This window comes from Phallusia mammillata, chromosome 2 (assembly GCF_965637545.1).
Source record: "Phallusia mammillata chromosome 2, kaPhaMamm4.hap1.1, whole genome shotgun sequence".
NCBI lineage: Eukaryota > Metazoa > Chordata > Ascidiacea > Phlebobranchia > Ascidiidae > Phallusia > Phallusia mammillata.
The window spans coordinates 24235712-24251766 of NC_137253.1; the positions used below are offsets into that span (position 1 = coordinate 24235712).

General features: G+C 37.6%; 3 protein-coding genes across 6 annotated transcripts; 2 read left to right on the top strand and 1 right to left on the bottom strand.

Moving 5' to 3' along the window:
• Positions 1-207: 207 nt before the first annotated feature.
• On the bottom strand, positions 208-2605 carry LOC145212513 (choline-phosphate cytidylyltransferase A-like). Of its 2 annotated transcripts, XM_080080651.1 has the most exons (9): positions 2382-2604; positions 2226-2316; positions 2010-2126; positions 1797-1948; positions 1656-1734; positions 1445-1587; positions 1199-1378; positions 1028-1128; positions 208-932 (listed from the first exon to the last, which is right to left on the bottom strand). In XM_080080651.1, the coding sequence occupies exons 1-9, from the start codon at positions 2499-2501 to the stop codon at positions 857-859; spliced, it is 1059 nt and encodes a 352-aa protein (XP_079936777.1). In that variant the 5' UTR covers positions 2502-2604; the 3' UTR covers positions 208-856. The 2 variants fall into 2 exon arrangements, with proteins under 2 accessions (XP_079936777.1, XP_079936776.1); XM_080080650.1 differs by having other exon boundaries at positions 1199-1587; positions 2382-2605.
• Positions 2606-5767: 3162 nt separating this feature from the next.
• LOC145214208 (SWI/SNF-related matrix-associated actin-dependent regulator of chromatin subfamily E member 1-like) lies at positions 5768-7899 on the top strand. 2 transcript variants are annotated; one of them, XM_080082700.1, is made up of 2 exons: positions 5768-7410; positions 7804-7899. In XM_080082700.1, exons 1-2 carry the CDS (start codon positions 6171-6173, stop codon positions 7836-7838), a joined length of 1275 nt encoding a protein of 424 aa, XP_079938826.1. In that variant the 5' UTR covers positions 5768-6170; the 3' UTR covers positions 7839-7899. The 2 variants fall into 2 exon arrangements, with proteins under 2 accessions (XP_079938826.1, XP_079938824.1); XM_080082698.1 differs by lacking the exon at positions 7804-7899 and having other exon boundaries at positions 5772-7803.
• Positions 7900-9145: 1246 nt separating this feature from the next.
• Positions 9146-12484, top strand: LOC145214209 (uncharacterized). 2 transcript variants are annotated; one of them, XM_080082701.1, is made up of 13 exons: positions 9146-9700; positions 9817-9919; positions 10051-10113; positions 10207-10344; positions 10426-10508; positions 10568-10637; positions 10810-10848; positions 10920-11038; positions 11119-11226; positions 11285-11423; positions 11920-11975; positions 12043-12142; positions 12319-12484. In XM_080082701.1, the coding sequence occupies exons 1-13, from the start codon at positions 9608-9610 to the stop codon at positions 12333-12335; spliced, it is 1128 nt and encodes a 375-aa protein (XP_079938827.1). In that variant the 5' UTR covers positions 9146-9607; the 3' UTR covers positions 12336-12484. The 2 variants fall into 2 exon arrangements, with proteins under 2 accessions (XP_079938827.1, XP_079938828.1); XM_080082702.1 differs by lacking the exon at positions 11920-11975.
• The last annotated feature ends 3571 nt before the right edge of the window (positions 12485-16055 follow it).

Genomic DNA, 16055 nt, shown 5'->3' on the forward strand with positions numbered 1-16055 from the left:
ATAGTTTATGGCCAATGCAATGCATACAATGCAAAATACAACAGTAGTCTACCTTTTATCTTGCTTAACTGTGCAAGTAACAAGCACCATACATATGCACGTATGCAAAATAGACGTACGTTGTTGTAACAAGTAATTTTAAATGTCGACCGATGACACTCACGCTGTTGCATACTGCATAAGATATGTCTGAAGAGAGGCATGACGCAAATTTGTGGCAAGCTTTAATTTGTTAACAAACACACTGCGTAATCTCGCCAAAAGCATACTATTAAGTGCAGTGATGTTGGGCGTATGACTTTCAATATAGCGCGGTTTAACGTAATGGTGATGTAAATCAAACAATGCGACGTTTTTCTAGAAATTGAGCGATTGCACAAACGCGAAAATACAATCCGAGTCATGCAGCTGACAACGAAACAGCATCAAAAATCATAAGCTACAAAAATATACACAATCTTTGTCGTGTCTTGATATAGCAAAGAACACTTTATGGTGAACCAGACTCCACGACTTTACGACTGCTGATCCGGGGACAAAGGTGACAAGGTGGACTTTGTTCGCCGAACGCAATAACAGCCAAAGACTCGACCTTTAGCACTCAGATTATTCAACACAGGTCGCAAAGTAGGTGCTACTTTTATGACCCAGCTTACAGTATAACATGCTTCCATAAACAGTGACTGATGAAAATGTGAATAACAAGGTAACTGCCCATTAACACCATGTCACACAAGAGTGAATGACCTTATGGTGTGTATGGTTTTTTCATGCGTACTTCCTTCCACGCTTTATGCAAAAAGGCCAAGCTATAGGCAACAACAACAACAAAGGGAAACACTGATTGCTATATCATCTAATTCGCTTCATCATCACTGTCTTCATGCATCAGACGAGCAGCATCTTTAACTACAAAGCTTGGGGATCTTGGACTAACAAAAAGAGGAAATAAAACATTAACAACAATTAGACAAGGAAACTGGCATGTTATTGTGCCACTAATTCACCTAGAAATATAGCACTGTACCTGTCATAATCAAAACTATAGTTTGGACTGTCATCCTCTTCACTTGTTGGACTTACACGACCTGGGGAAATGGCTTCCATGATTTGTTCTTTGTACTGGTTCTGCAAACATTATGTAAGCAATAAACTTAACCAAACAATCATAAATAATAAGTGCTATTTGCACGCTTACCATTGCACCATACATCTCTATAAAATTCCTGACAAACTCATTTGATCTTTCCTTCCATTTATCGAGCATTTCATGACTACGATCCTCTATTTTTCCTACAATTTCCTTGTATTTTTCACCCATGTCCTTTAGGCGATCTTTCATGGTGTCCACAGTGGTCTGCACAGCAATTCGTTTTTCCTGCACCAAACGTAATTGTAAGTGCAAAAACGAACTTAATACTAAGAAAGGGAAAGTAACACCAACCCTGATGAATCCAATATTAAGGTCTTTTGCAGAATACCCTCTAGCCAAGTTACGGCGTATATAAATATCATAGTCCTTGACAATCCGTGTTATGACATCAGATGTTGAGATACCTTCAGTTCTTTGAGTGGCACAAAACATACCTTAAAAAAGGTTTGTTTTTTAACTTATAAACTGGATTGGATATGACTGTTTTAAGATGCTTTCACACCTTTTTCTTTGATATGTTTGTAAACATCATCTGAAGAAGTTGATGCATAAGGAAGGTCATCATGTGCAACAAAATCAATCTAAAAACAAACAAAAAAGTTTTAAATTAGCTCAAATGAAACAAAATCAATTTGTTACTTACCCTGTGTTTTGTGAGAAACTCCTCATCAAGGGTCCATGGAGCATCCCTTACCACCTCATCAACATATCGGCAATGTAAAACTGCCTCATATCTTTCATTTTCATTCATTACAGTACGACCTTTTAATCTGTGTGTCAGTTGGTCATTGCAAACTGAAACATTCGCTGTTAGGTATATTGGAGTTGGCCTATTAGTTAAGGTCAGTAAACTTACTGCCAACCATCAGGTATGTGTTGGGAAAAACATTTTTAGCTTGCATAAGTGCGCGAGCATGTCCAGAATGAAACATGTCATAGATCCCATCAGCATACACCCGAGCAGGTCTTGATGCTAAAAATAGTTGAATTTAAAATAACTCTAGTTTAAGTGAAGTTAAAAGCGTCGTTTTTTATTGGACAAAACATGCTTCAAATTAAATTACTTTCGTACCTCCCAATGCTGCTTCTTCCTTTGTCAACCTCACAAAAGTTTCATCAACAACCCCATTTTCAGGTGCAAACACTGCAGGTTTGTATAGAGCCTATAAAACATGAAGTTTTAGCAGCCAAACAACACTAACGTCAGAACAATTCGTTTTATACATACCAGTTCATTTGCATCGTTAGACCTCTTTCTTACTTTAGCACTCCCAGACCCTTGGTCATTTTGTGGCGTCTGATGGTTCTCATTATTTAATGATCGCTTTCTAGACTCTTTAAAGTCCATCTTGATGACGAGGAGCCCGGCTTTTCGATACTTCCACGTCAGAACAAATCTTTAGCTAAGCACAGGGCCAGGCACAGTCTTTCACTTTTCTGTTTAGGTTTGCCTTTTTCATCGAACACAAAGGTCATGCTCCGTTTATTCATGCATGACGACTAACTGAAAATGCAAAAATCTCAATATTGTTGCAACATAGAACAACGTTATCACTCAATAGTTCTAAGACGCTTAATTATAGGAATAAAATAGCTGTTGCTTTAAACAAAGGCACGGGCGTAGATTCACAAGAAACACCCACTAAAAGTCATTTTCACTTTAACTTTATTCCCGAATTTAATGGACTATTTCACATACTATTTGTTTATAGTGAGGTTTATCACGCTCATTTACTCTATTAGACCTGTTTAAGGCCAAAATTAATACCGCATTCCAATACGAGATTGCTAACTACATTTTAAGGGGGCCACAGGTCCTTCATGGTAACTTGAAGGGGCCACGAGACCAAAAAGTTACTTTAAGGGGGCCATGGTCCACGAAAGGTTGGGAACCACTGGTCTAAACTGATCTCACAAATTATAATATAATTTTATGTTGACAAAAATCAAGGGCTTCAACAAAGGCTGAACACTGGGTTTTATAAGACTATGGCGCTCTTCTCCCCAGCTTCCGTCGTAATTTTCTCTTTTCCATTCTAAAAAGAAAACACATGCGAATAAAAGTTACAAGAAAATATACATTAATCATCCATTTTTGAAATACATATGTGATCCTAGTTTGTTTAACAACGGCAAGCCTATAAAACGTTATTGTCACAATCCGAGAAAACCGAGCTGTGTGGAAAAAACAGGACATCCTGCCTTCTGTTGGCAAAACATGCAGCGTGCAATTTGAAACGTGATTACATTTCAAAGGAAACGGGAATAAGTCTTTGTCTGTGTTGCTATCACACCATGGATTTCACAATATCACACCATGTGTAGCCTACTTTCGCCACAAAGTTCGTGAAATCACGATTTAATAAAAGAACATTCAGGCATTGGCAGGCAATGTAGAGGAAAATGAGGAATTAACAGGAACCTCTGCAGAATCACTATCTTGCCTCCTTTGCAGGGGCGTACGTGTAAATTCTGCTTCACTGAGATCTTGATGGTTGCAGCGTATATGCTTTCTTATAAAAAACACAAAAAGGTCTTTGTCGTAAAATATATTACACCATATTTTGTTTACAACTGTATTGTAGGCCTACTGCTTACCTCATATTATTGCAAGAAAATGGAGAGTCTGCAAAAGCAAACTTTTTATGATTTTTTGCCATAAGTTGGGGGGGGGGGGACATGGGCCATGGTTGAGAACCACTGGTGTAAGGGCATCCACGCTTGTACATTGCAAGCATCAAATTAAAACATAGTTTCTGCACAAAATAATAGCCCAATGAAATTCAAAATTGTTCTGACGCCCGTGATTGTCCTAATTTCAAACACATTTGATTTTACAAAATAAAAGCCATTAATTGCCATATTGAATGCGATTTTGCAAAGAATGTGGCTAAAAAGTCCAAAATTGTCACATTACTGAATATTGACTTGAAATTATTAACTCGCAAATGTGAACGAGTTTTTCTTGGCCAAAGCTGTTTACTTGCACCATAGACTGCTATGCACCATTTGGCTGTATACATCGCAACGTGGTACGACGTCTGGACCGCGCGGCTTTTCTGTTCCGGATCTCCATCTCCTCCTATAAGCCAGCGGTTTAAACTGGGGTCCGTGAGGCAATTTTTTGGGGGACCGCGAAAAGGTTGAAGTAATTATATAATCTTATTTGGCGTCAGTTTGTGACACTAAATAAAGTTTGAATCCAATTGAGAATCGACTGTCTTCATTGCTAAACATTTAGCCTTTATTGCATAACAACTAACAAAAATGCAATTGTTCGCGCACCATTGTAATGTTTTTTGTCTTTTCTGTGATGTCAAAAGCTGTCTTTGGATCATTATTATGCGCAATTTTCCTAACTAGCTAAAATCCTGCAATCATTATTCGTTTTTCTGAAACACACATTCAGGCTTAGGGACCGCAAGCCCTTGATATAATGGCAATGGGACTAGGCCTACCATACGTCCTCTTTTTGGAGGGCATGTCCTCCTTTTTAACAAAAACCAAGTTGTCCTCCGAGGACTAGAAAAAGTACCCAATTGTCCTCCTTTTTAAAGAATTTCTGATTTACCAACTACATAAGTGACAATTATGCCTTTGAAAACTGCCAAATATTAATTTATTTTTTAAAGAATCCAGATGGATTTTACATTTTTTTGAAAAAAACTAGGTTATTTTAGTGTGGTGATGTGATAAACGTTAAACTTTATTCGAATTATAATAATAATTCAATACCGTTCTTTTCAACAACGTATCCCCTTTTATGGGGATGGAAATATAGTAAATAGGATAGGACGGTTTTGAAAAAATAAGGAAAAAGTTTGAGAACCACTGTCCTAAGCGGTTAAAGCCTATTTATAATCACTAACTCGAGCGTCACCTCCTAGAAGACAATGGGACATATAAAATTGTTCGTGTAGAAAACAGTTGAGCTTTTCCGTCGATATATTTCCGGGTGAGAACTCTAGGATAGACACTGCCAAACACTAGATCCTTTTTTAATTTTGGATTGACGGTAAAAGTCAATTATTAAGTCAATTTTATTTATTTTGTGTTACAAGTTATATCATCTCTATGTTATTAAGAAGCCATACACTAGTTCAAAGTTCAAAGAGCGACAGCAGTAGTGACCGCACCGAAAAAAATTAAGAGTGAGCAGTGAGCAGTCTGAGCACTGAGGACTGAGCAGTGAATAAAAAGAAACAGATCAAAGAGAGGGCCATTGTTGCCACAATAACGATCAAACTAAAACAAGTAAACTTTATTCATAGAGTCATGTTTAAATTGTGTTAGTTAGGTTTGATTATGTAAAAAGATTTGTTCAAAGAATATTGGATTTAAAAAAAAATGTTTTCTTGTTATCCCTATTTTATTCTACACCAGTGGTTCCCAAACTTTTTCATATTTTTTTCAAAACGGTCCCTTCGCCATTATTTCGAGGGCTCGCAGTCCTTAGGACTAAATGTGTATTTCACACAAACGAAAGTTGATTGCAGGATTTCAGCTAGTAATGCAAAATTGCGCATAACAATTATCCTAAGACAGCATGTGTCATCACAAACAGGACAAAAACATTACGATTGTGCGTGAACAATTACATTGTTTGATAGAATTCATTCAATAAAGGCAATTGTTTAGCAATGGAGACAGTCGATTCTCAATTCTACTTTGATTTGAACTTATTTAGTGGCACAAACTGACGCCAAATAAGATTATAGAATTACTTCAACCGCTTCGCGGTCCCCCCAAAATTGCCTCACGGACCCCTAAAGGACCGCGGACCCCAGTTTGGGAACCGCTGTTCTACACAAATCACAATATCAATTCAAAACAAACATGGTTGGGAACTTGGGATCACTTAAGATGTATGACACTAAAGGTTTTTTTTGATTTTACAGTAACAACTATTATTTTTCAAGACAAATCCTGCCAAAAACAGTTCATTTTTATTAATTAAAACGTATTATCATTCTAGTTACCTCTTGCTTGTTATTAGGTGATTAGATCAGTAATCAAAATGTCAAGACGAAGCACTAGATCTGGTGCATTTGATGTTGCATCAGCTGTACCTGGCTTGCAAAGCACATCGAATGGCATTGCACAAAGTACAGTGATGTACATTAACAGTCAATATAACCACCCGGCATTTAGCAAAATGTATTTGGGTCCAAATCTTTCACAAAATGGTAAAACCTATGGGGCATCAAGTGCAGTTCCGAAGCCACCCAAGGCCCCAGAAAAACCTTTAATGCCGTACATGAGATACAGCAGAAAAGTGTGGGATGATGTAAAAGCCCATCAACCGGACCTTAAACTTTGGGAAATAGGCAAAATCATTGGCAAGATGTGGAGAGAGTTACAGGCTAGCGACAAGCAGCTTTACATTGATGAGTATGAAGCAGAAAAACTGGAATATCAAGAACAAATGAAGTCCTACCACAACTCTCCAGCTTATCAAATTTTTCTGCAAGCAAAGAGCCGGGCTGAAGCAGAAGCTGCTGCTGAAAGTCGTGCCACTGTAACTGAGGAGTCTTGCATGAGCATTGAACCTATTGATGATGTCAGTGGTGATGATGAAGGTTACTCAGTAAAGCACATTGCTGCTGCTCGCTTCCAAAGAAACCATCGACTTATGCAAGATGTTCTCGCTGATTCATCTGTTATTCCAAGTGGAAGAGGAATTGTTACTGAGCAAAGACTTAGTGTACTTAAGAATCAAGTCTTGTCATTGGAAAAGCACCAGACAAAGCTGCAAAGTGAACTGCTGAATATTGAAAAGAATCATGCTAATACCAAGCGCAAGTGGAAAGATCAAGCCAATGACTTTGTTGTTGAGATGAAGCGACTTAGGGGCATGACACCCCAAGAATATTACCTTGAGTACAAGAAAAAGCAGAAACAGATCCAGCAGCAGCAACAGCAATTGAAGGCTGCTTCGAAGGAATCACAAGCAGAGGATAGTGAAGCACCTAAAACCAATGAGGAACCTGAACCAAAAAGCAACGAAAAATCCAAGGGTGATCCAAATGAGGAAGTACAGGATAAGCCAGAAAAACAATCCGAGATTATGGAGATTAATAACTCAGATAATAACTCTATGACAGCACAAACAAACAATGAAAGTGACCAGAAAGATGCCATTAGTGAGTCAGAAAACAATGATAAAACCAAAGATGATTCAGTGGCAAATCATGAAAATAATGACAAAGACATGGCTGACAATTGTGCAGTAGAACAGGATCCACCTAATGATAAAGGTGAAAAAGAACCAAAGCAAACTGATGACGATCATAAACAAAATAGTGAATAACTGCCTGGCACTTATTGCCACCATTTTTTGCAATCATCAGACAATGTTTATTCGTGTATTTTGTTGGATCATTGAAAAATGGTACTTAATTTGAAAAGCAACTCAAACTTTCAAATGATTGTGCTTTCATAGCAACATATAGAAACTTTTAACATTAATTTCTCTACATGGCATGTTGCCATAATTGGTCAACAGTAAAATATCACACATGAAATGTGCTTTGGCTACTATAAATTTTTTTGTCTTGCTGGGATTCCTTCTTTACTTTGTACAATATTGTTGCTGCTCTGTGTTTTGTTAAATCCACATGCAAAACTTAATGTTTTTCTTTATTATCCAGGTGTTCAATTAGGAGTATGGATAAGGGTTTCTTAGTCTTAACTGGCATTGAAGAAATAACTGACAGAATCCTTTCATATTTGCCAATTGTTGATTTGCTGGGAAAGCGGCAAGTATGTACAATTTGGAAACAAGTTGTTGACAAAATTGTTGCCCGACGGGAGAAGAAAACATTTGTGCATTACAATGTTATTGAGACCAATAGTGCACAAGCATCGAAATGTGAACGCTCAGATGGGGAGTTTTACAGCACATTTCAAAACAAATATGGCCGATTGGTAAAACGGGTGAAATATGAATGCAATAATTTTGCTCCTGAGCATCGGCAAATGATAGACCGCTTCCTGAAATGGCGTGCAACATGGACTAATTTTCCTCGAATCATTTTTGTTGTTCACCGATTAAACCAAGTTACAGACAAGGAATGCCTACAAAACTTTAAACACCTTAATGAGGTGATGGTGCGATACATACCTTCATCATGCACACTTGTCATGTTAAAAGGTGCCATGTGTTGTCCTGGTAGTGAGCTTAATACTTGCTTAAGAAATGAAACTTTACTGTTTTCTTCTGTGGTTGAGTCATCTGTGGATGTTCTTGCTTGGCAATCGATGGGGACAGCTAAAGAAAGAAGTGGACTTGCCGAAGCTTTGCAAACATTTCTAAAGAAACAGACTGATTTGAAAGCATTCATATTTTATTACCGCCTAACCTCTCAGCATGTGATTGCTCGTTGGATTCGCTCAATGGTCTGTCCTCTTTTGGAAACCTATGCTTTGCGACATAACAATGCAGTTGTCATGGGTTGTTCACTTGAAGGAGGCATACAGCACTCACAGCTGTGCTCCAACGTATTTGTGAAGCTGGCGGGTAGCACCTTTTCAGGGGCAAAGTGCTCTAGTGCAGCCCGCAACATACAAAAATCAGGTGCCTTCCTTGCCATTGCAATTAGTGGGAAATCTGCTTTTTCCTCATCAGTTCTTCTTGATCACAACTGTAATTCTGTTTCTGACCTTACTTATAAACTGCAACAACTTAAAAAGTCCATTCCTGCACACATTCAGTTTAAGCCTAATCAGAACAATGCATTTGCGTTCATGGTGTCATGTGTCGGGCGTATGCATGACTTTGAGTGGTACAATGACTACAGTGGTGGTGATTATGGGTTTATTGAACGCAAAGCTTTTGAAAAAGCCATCCCTAATGTCCCTTTGATTACCACACATGGGTTTGGTGAGGTTGGGGGTGACTTTAACTTGGAACCAAAACCATACAGTCAAGTAAACTTGATGCACTACCATTCAACTATTTTTGCCTTGGTTGTGTTGTAAATGATTTTATTTTCATTGCATGATTTTTTGTTATGTTTAAGTTGTTTGTTTTAACATAAATTGTGTTTGAATTAGTTCTGAAACAAAATAAGTTCTATAGAAGTGTTAAAAAACATTAAAAAACTTTATTTGTGCAAACACATTTTTTGTGACCATAAGCACTGTACACATATATATAATGCTTTCTTGTATTTTTTTGTAAAATTATGTTTAAACCTATATAACATTGTGCTTTATAGACCTTACTGCCGTATTACTTTTCCTTCTCCTCAGTTTAATTATCTTTATTTGCAAATTGTCTTTATGATTATTTTTTCCACCAGCATATAAAGCTGTTAATCAAATATGTTTGTGTGCTTTTCATAGTCTGACAGTGGTTTGATCATTTGTATTGCAATATTTGCCCACTGCAGAAAATAGGATGTTTCTTATTTAAGTTACTTGAAAGTGTTCTGCCTGAAGCACCTAATATAAATGGATGATGGCAGTTTGTGTCTTTTCCGTGACATAAAAAAAATCAGGGACAGTCTTGACAAACGTGTAAACACCAAATTTAGTGTACCCAAGGTAGAGTACAATTAAGTTTATTTTTGTCAGTAAATAAATGACATTGTGATAAAAGTGTTTCATTAAATAAGTGAAAATGGGGTACAGCTTTGCAAGTCTGCAGTTGTTTATGTCAGATGCCGACTAAGTTAGAAGAAAGTCCCCAGGCAGAAACAAGTGATGAAAACTGCTCGAAAAAGGATACATTTGATGCTGAAAGCACAGAAACCTATGATTTGGGTAAGCTACAGGATATTTATCACCAAAGAAGTTGTGACATTGTTATGTGTACAAGCAACATCATTTAGTTGGTTATTGCCAATATATTACTTTAGCTCCTTGCATCAGCACAAAAAAAATAATATTTTCAGATCATGATTCTTCATCAAGTGAATCTTCAATTGAACTGGCCCGAGATATAAGTTTTCAACCAGGTATAATACTTATATATATATGTGTATATAATACTTATAATGTATACTATTCTTTCCACAATTTTATGATACAATATTTTAATGTTATTGCAGAAAATATACCACTACCACATACAGACACTGACAAACAATGGAGAGGTTGTTACAATTCCACATTAAATGAGGAACTTTATTCTGCCCCGATTTCCAAATTCAAGGATCCTGAAATGAACTTAATTTCTCCTATTGCAGGCAAGCACAATTTTGGATTTCTTTACAACAATTTGACATATATAACAACACTTCATAACATTTAATTTTTTGAAAATTCAGGCTGTTCAGAGTACCCAAAACTGACATCTCCAATTATAGAACGAAATATAAATTCCAAACTAGAACTAAATGAAAAGTTTAAGGTAAGTGCCCCATGTATTGTAAGATGGAAATTTCTTTTGTTTACACAAGAGTTTTGCAGGGTTGCACCCCTCCTCATGTTTTTCACAAGCTTTCTGAGTTACGAAAGTTGACCAAAATTAATGAACAAAGTAAGTATACTTACTACTACCAACATACACTTGCTTAAGATGTAGTTGGGAAAAAGTATGAAGCTTTTGTAATTTGAATACTATGTTGGTACCAGTAACAGGATTTACTTGTTTGGTGCCACCTGGTTTGTTTTTAAAACATCCATAACTGTTTTATCATGATTGTTTTTAGAAGAAGATGAGCTTGACATTGAGTGGATTCCAAAGCCAAGTAAGTATGATTACGGTAACAATTTAGCCTATGTTTATATAGTGTTGTTTGCTGTACCTTGTCTGTTTCAGAGAGTTATTGTAATGATGGCTGTGATCCAAGTTGGCTTGAGCCTGAAGACGCATTGTCGCTAAAAGCACCATTAAAATGTCTGCCACCCAGGACATACACACCCGCGAGGAAAAAGATGGTAGAAAAAGACATTTTGTGTATAGCTGCTAAGCTATAAAATTATTAACAGGAATTTATGACCAAAAACAATTTTCACAGGCCCCACAACGACTCTCGCTTCCTATGCAATCTCACAAACGGCTAATTCGTTCAAGCAGTCCCAATACTGTTTGCCTCACAAAAGCAAAGCGAATGCTCATGGACGCGGTAATTTTGCTGTGTATCGCAAGCTTGTAAAGTTCGACTGACAAGTATTGTTGTCCAGATCGATCTGTCCTCTATATCTAACGTGCATTCCGAAGAGGACAGCAGCGTCGAACTCGTGCCACGGCAAGATACGCCAGGGACCGTTAACAGCGATGAGATTGCCGCAGTTGATCTTAGTGACTTGGTTAGCGACCTAGGTAAAAATCTACTGAATAATTTCTACGTAAATTGTGCAAATTTAAAAATTGGACAAATCATGAATCCTTTAAAATACATTCCGCCAGACGACGTAACAGAGTAGCCAGTAAAATAGATGGAACGCACAGCAGAATATCGTCACTTCAAAGCTAAATATAGTGGTGAATTGGTGATATACTACGATAATATATTTAGATTTATGGCTCAAATTACAAAAATATCTTGTTCCAAACGTTGTTTCGTTTTTCACGAACTCTTTCGGAAAGCGTAATACGCTTACATTAAAAATATGGTAGTGACCCCCTCCAGATTTTGCAAATGTTATTTTGAAACGAAACTCTTAAAGAATCCACCTTTGATTTTTACATTTCAATATGTTTGTACAAGTTTGTGCCGTGTGTAGGCCTATGTCCTTGTGTCTGTCTATTTGTTTAGCCTTGGGAACTGCATGTTACTACATTTAAAGCTGCTCGCTTAAGTTTTAATGTTTTTTAGACAGCCAACAGAGTTCGGAAATAAAATCCCCAATTCAAAAATCGTCCAACTTGCAGGTTTGCCGATTGCCCTACTATTTGTACTGGTATGTAACTTGATTTTGCACACGACATGTTCTTATAGATTCGTCGAGACCCGATAAGTCTACTGCCATCGCCCGCTGGAGACCCGCCGCGTATTGTAAAAGTTGGACGAAAATTACGGCATTTATATTATCAAAAAGGTATTTTGTGTCATGCGACAAAGCGATAATTTGGTTGAAACAAAATGAAATACAGTATAGGCTACATTGTACAAGTTAACAGTTTTCTGCTTTATTTTAATCATGAACAAAGTGGCCACACACCCATTGTGTAGCTTCGTTTTCTGTTTTAACATACTCATTTTTTGTTCTTTCAGACATATTGGAGAGTTGAATCCTTGCAAAACCATCGGTTACTATTGATAAAATTTTCTTGTTCTTCTGCCAATCTCCGTTGCAGTGTTGCCGTTACGTTGCCTTGTTTGTTCATTTATTTATTTATTTGAAATCAACATTATAATACACATTATTTTTGAACTGCCATTTTATTTCACGAAAGTCTCAGCAAATTTTAGACCAGTGGTTCTTAACCTTTTTTCATTGCTGCACCCCTTTCAAATCACCAACCAATTTTCGCACCCCCTTTGAAATCACTAACCAATTTTCGCTCCCCCTTCTGTAATTGCCTAAATAGAATAGACCTGACCAACCTTAATGATTCAGCATCTCCGCACCCCCTAGGAACAGTTCTCGCACCCCTTGGGGGTGCGTGCACCCCAGGTTAAGAACCCCTGTTTTAGACTGTCTTGAGCAGGGGTGGGGAACCTTTTTGTTTGTGAAGGCCGCCAAACGGTTTATCGACACACGTTTAGGCCGCACAGACTATTGGCCAGGCCAAGGACAGTGTGTTCAAACTTTTTGACTTACAAACTGGTCGATGTGCTATCAAACTTGCGGTCCAAGCTAAATAAAATTTCTCACTAAATTTCCACCCTCATTGCAACATTCGGGATTTTATTAATGTAGAAACTCGCTTGTTTAACAATATTAATCTCTGCAGCTTGTGACATCACAGACGAGTTTAAGACATTCGATTATACGCAAACAATTGTTCTTTACAACACATGTAAGATTGTAGAACCTGGGTCTCTTGGCAGACCTACGGAAATCGCTTTGTGTACCAGTACGCAACCACTTGGCTCTAGTTTGAAAACAGCTGCCCTAGAACCAATCAAATAGTAATGTGGAATAAAGGTAAAAATACGTTTCTGTCTAGTTTTTGTGCCTGGTGCAGTGTATATTATCAACATCCTAAATTGTATTTTGACATCGAAGGCCGCACCTATTGCACTAAAAGGCCGCATGCGGCCTTTAGGCCGCAGGTTCCCCACCCCTGGTCTTGAGGATGCAGCTCAATAAAGTTGATAGAGATTGCTTCAGAGTACTCAATACCCATTATTACATCATAATTTGATTTTGTTCAAGTGTACCAGGTTTATGACGTAACAATTTATATGTTCAACACGCCAAAACTTTTCAAGTTTGGTGCTGCAGCCTGCACTTATGGTAACAGTACAGTAGTAGTGTAGATTATTTGATTCTGCAGAACCGATCATTTTTGAAGTTTAGTTTTATCTTGTATAGTAATCGTTCTATACCCTTTTGTTGTATATTTAAGTTTTGAGATTTTCTTCATATTATGGATGATAAATGATACTGTGGGGGGCGGCCGTTAGTTTGTTGCATCATGTGGCCCGTTGCGTCTGTGGAGCCAAAGCACAGAGTGTCGTGGGTCGTGACTCCAGAACGAAGAGTGTCTAGAGTATTTAGACTCCGGAGTTTAGAGTGTTTTATTGAACGAAACGCAAAACCTTATATAGCACAAAACACGTGGTACGAAATTCAGCAGGGAACACTAAATCACATTTGCAGGCGCACGGGTGGAAACACAAGCTTCCTGACTCCGTAACAAAGGGAAATTGCGACGGCCTAATCCCCAACACACAAACACGAAATTTAGGACACATAGAAATACGCTATACGTTTAAATGACTTGGGTAATTTTAGAAGTTTATGATTTTAAATGTAATGCTTTCGCATGACAACCGCTACAATACACTATAATGCTAACACTACAGGAAACTTCCAAATGGCACACAAGAAAAAGGACATTAATGGGTTACGACTTTACGTGAAAGATATTAAATAAACTAGGCGCCTGACCTTTTGTGAACCCTATATGTCAAGACCTACAGGACGATCGTCAATAAAAGGCCGGAAGTAAAAAAAACTGTTCTTCATTCGGATAAACAACTTTCCGACGCCGCTTACGGATACAAAACGGATTTCAAGGAGGTAAACAGTTCAATTTAATGACCACAGCAACTGCTAAGACTGTCGACGTTTATTGATTTTTGTGTTTTACTGACTGTTTCTCCCACCTAATTGATGCTAATTCAACTTAAATCCCTGGGGTATGTAGGCAAATTGTAGCGCAGTTTAATGCCTGATAACTACGAACATTGAAGCAATGTTAGCAACAAATCAATGCGGCTTTTTAGTTTTTACCAAACAATACCACTATGGGAAAAATCACTGCGGTATTACGTAACAATCGAACGTCCAGGAGCAAATTAGGCGACGAATTCTAGCTTGCATGCCCATTTCTCCTTTTCGCACTTCGTAATAAACCCCAATGCAGGAACGAAATGCTGCAAATTTAATGGCTACTTGGTGTATAGTTAACAAAACTCAATACTGAATATTAGCACAAGAATTCTCTAATGTGCGAAAAAATGGTGTGGGGTTTTGTTTAAATCGACAATAAGGCTTTTGCAGGAAAAACTATCAATTGCCGCGTTTTTGTTTAAACGTCGTATTTTTCAAATCGGGTATAATTTTACTGTAAAACCAACTTAACAATTATTACAAATAACAACATCATAACAACCTTACATGCACAATGTTTTGACCAGTGAAACAACTATTTTCTGTTTTTCGAGTGGTCATACCAAATGGGTAGCAAACCGGGTACTCTTTGCACAACTCGCATTACTCACGATAAAACCGTGCTCTCCACAAACAAATAAATGTCCTGCCGTAAAAGTTTCACTGAAGATTACATTGTTTGCCTATTGTTGAGGTTACCCGTTTTAGGTCAGCTAACAGCTTCTTGATAAGACAGGTATTCTTTAAAGACACCACTGTTTTTGTCGCAATCTGTCTGTTATATATTCGTTTCAGTTTTCTGATAAGTAACGTATGCACAACTGTTACGACTAAGTTGGCAGAATTTTTACAGTTTGGGATATTGTATAGGTATTTTGTGCAGGTTTTTGAACGTACAGTTTATTGATGTTTTTGCAGTGTATTATCAGTTTGGTTTGTTTGTTTTGTATCGGCGCATAACAATGTGGATTTCTGATTAGATTTTTTAAAGTATAGTCGTTGTTTGCATGTGCGAGTTAATTACCGTTCTGGTGTCAAATCTGTTTGCAGTGTCGCCAGGTTAGGGTCAGACTAGTAAAACACAGCGACATATGTCTGTTTAAGGGCGCGTCGTTGGCAACAGGCTTCTATAATACCGAGTCTATTTTTAGTAACCGTTCAACATCCAACCTATAATGCCGCAGTGCACTGGTTTTCAAACCTTTTTTATTCCTTGACTCAATATTTAGTAAAAATCAGTTTGTGGGTCATTGTAGCTAGTAAATTCTGAAAATCTTTATAATAGTTCAGCCACAGGCGATTATGGTAGCTTTTATTACAGAACCATTCAAATAGCTCTGCAGTGGTTCACCAAAATGTTTTCATGGCCAACAGTTTTCTAGGCCTTTCGTGTAATAAATGCGGGCCCATTAACCGATGGTCGGTGCAGCAATAAAACTCTCATCTGTCAAACGGAAATATCACATCTACGATTGTCGTCTCATCGCATCATCGATTATCTTTAATTTCGTCCAAGCAACTAGTATTAAAACCCGACACTGGATATTGCTAGTCTTTACGATATTTCACCCCACAAGCCTTGATTATTATACGTAGTCACGTATTGGTGCGTGGCCAGCTGATTGCTGACGTTTTTTAACCAATACATCAACTGCAAACGGTGCAG

What these genes read in the sequence shown, in the direction of transcription:
- LOC145212513 (XM_080080650.1), bottom strand. Translation starts at nt 2,501, where the DNA reads ATGGACTTTAAAGAGTCTAGAAAGCGATCATTAAATAATGAGAACCAT. An exon ending in GGAAGAAGCAGCATTGGGAG is followed by an intron (nt 2,127 to 2,225) that starts GTACGAAAGTAA and finishes AACTATTTTTAG; the next exon opens with CATCAAGACCTGCTCGGGTG. An exon ending in CAAACATATCAAAGAAAAAG is followed by an intron (nt 1,588 to 1,655) that starts GTGTGAAAGCAT and finishes ACCTTTTTTAAG; the next exon opens with GTATGTTTTGTGCCACTCAA.
- LOC145214208 (XM_080082698.1), top strand. Translation starts at nt 6,171, where the DNA reads ATGTCAAGACGAAGCACTAGATCTGGTGCATTTGATGTTGCATCAGCT.
- LOC145214209 (XM_080082701.1), top strand. Translation starts at nt 9,608, where the DNA reads ATGGATGATGGCAGTTTGTGTCTTTTCCGTGACATAAAAAAAATCAGG. An exon ending in AGCGAATGCTCATGGACGCG is followed by an intron (nt 11,227 to 11,284) that starts GTAATTTTGCTG and finishes ATTGTTGTCCAG; the next exon opens with ATCGATCTGTCCTCTATATC. An exon ending in TGACTTGGTTAGCGACCTAG is followed by an intron (nt 11,424 to 11,919) that starts GTAAAAATCTAC and finishes AATGTTTTTTAG; the next exon opens with ACAGCCAACAGAGTTCGGAA.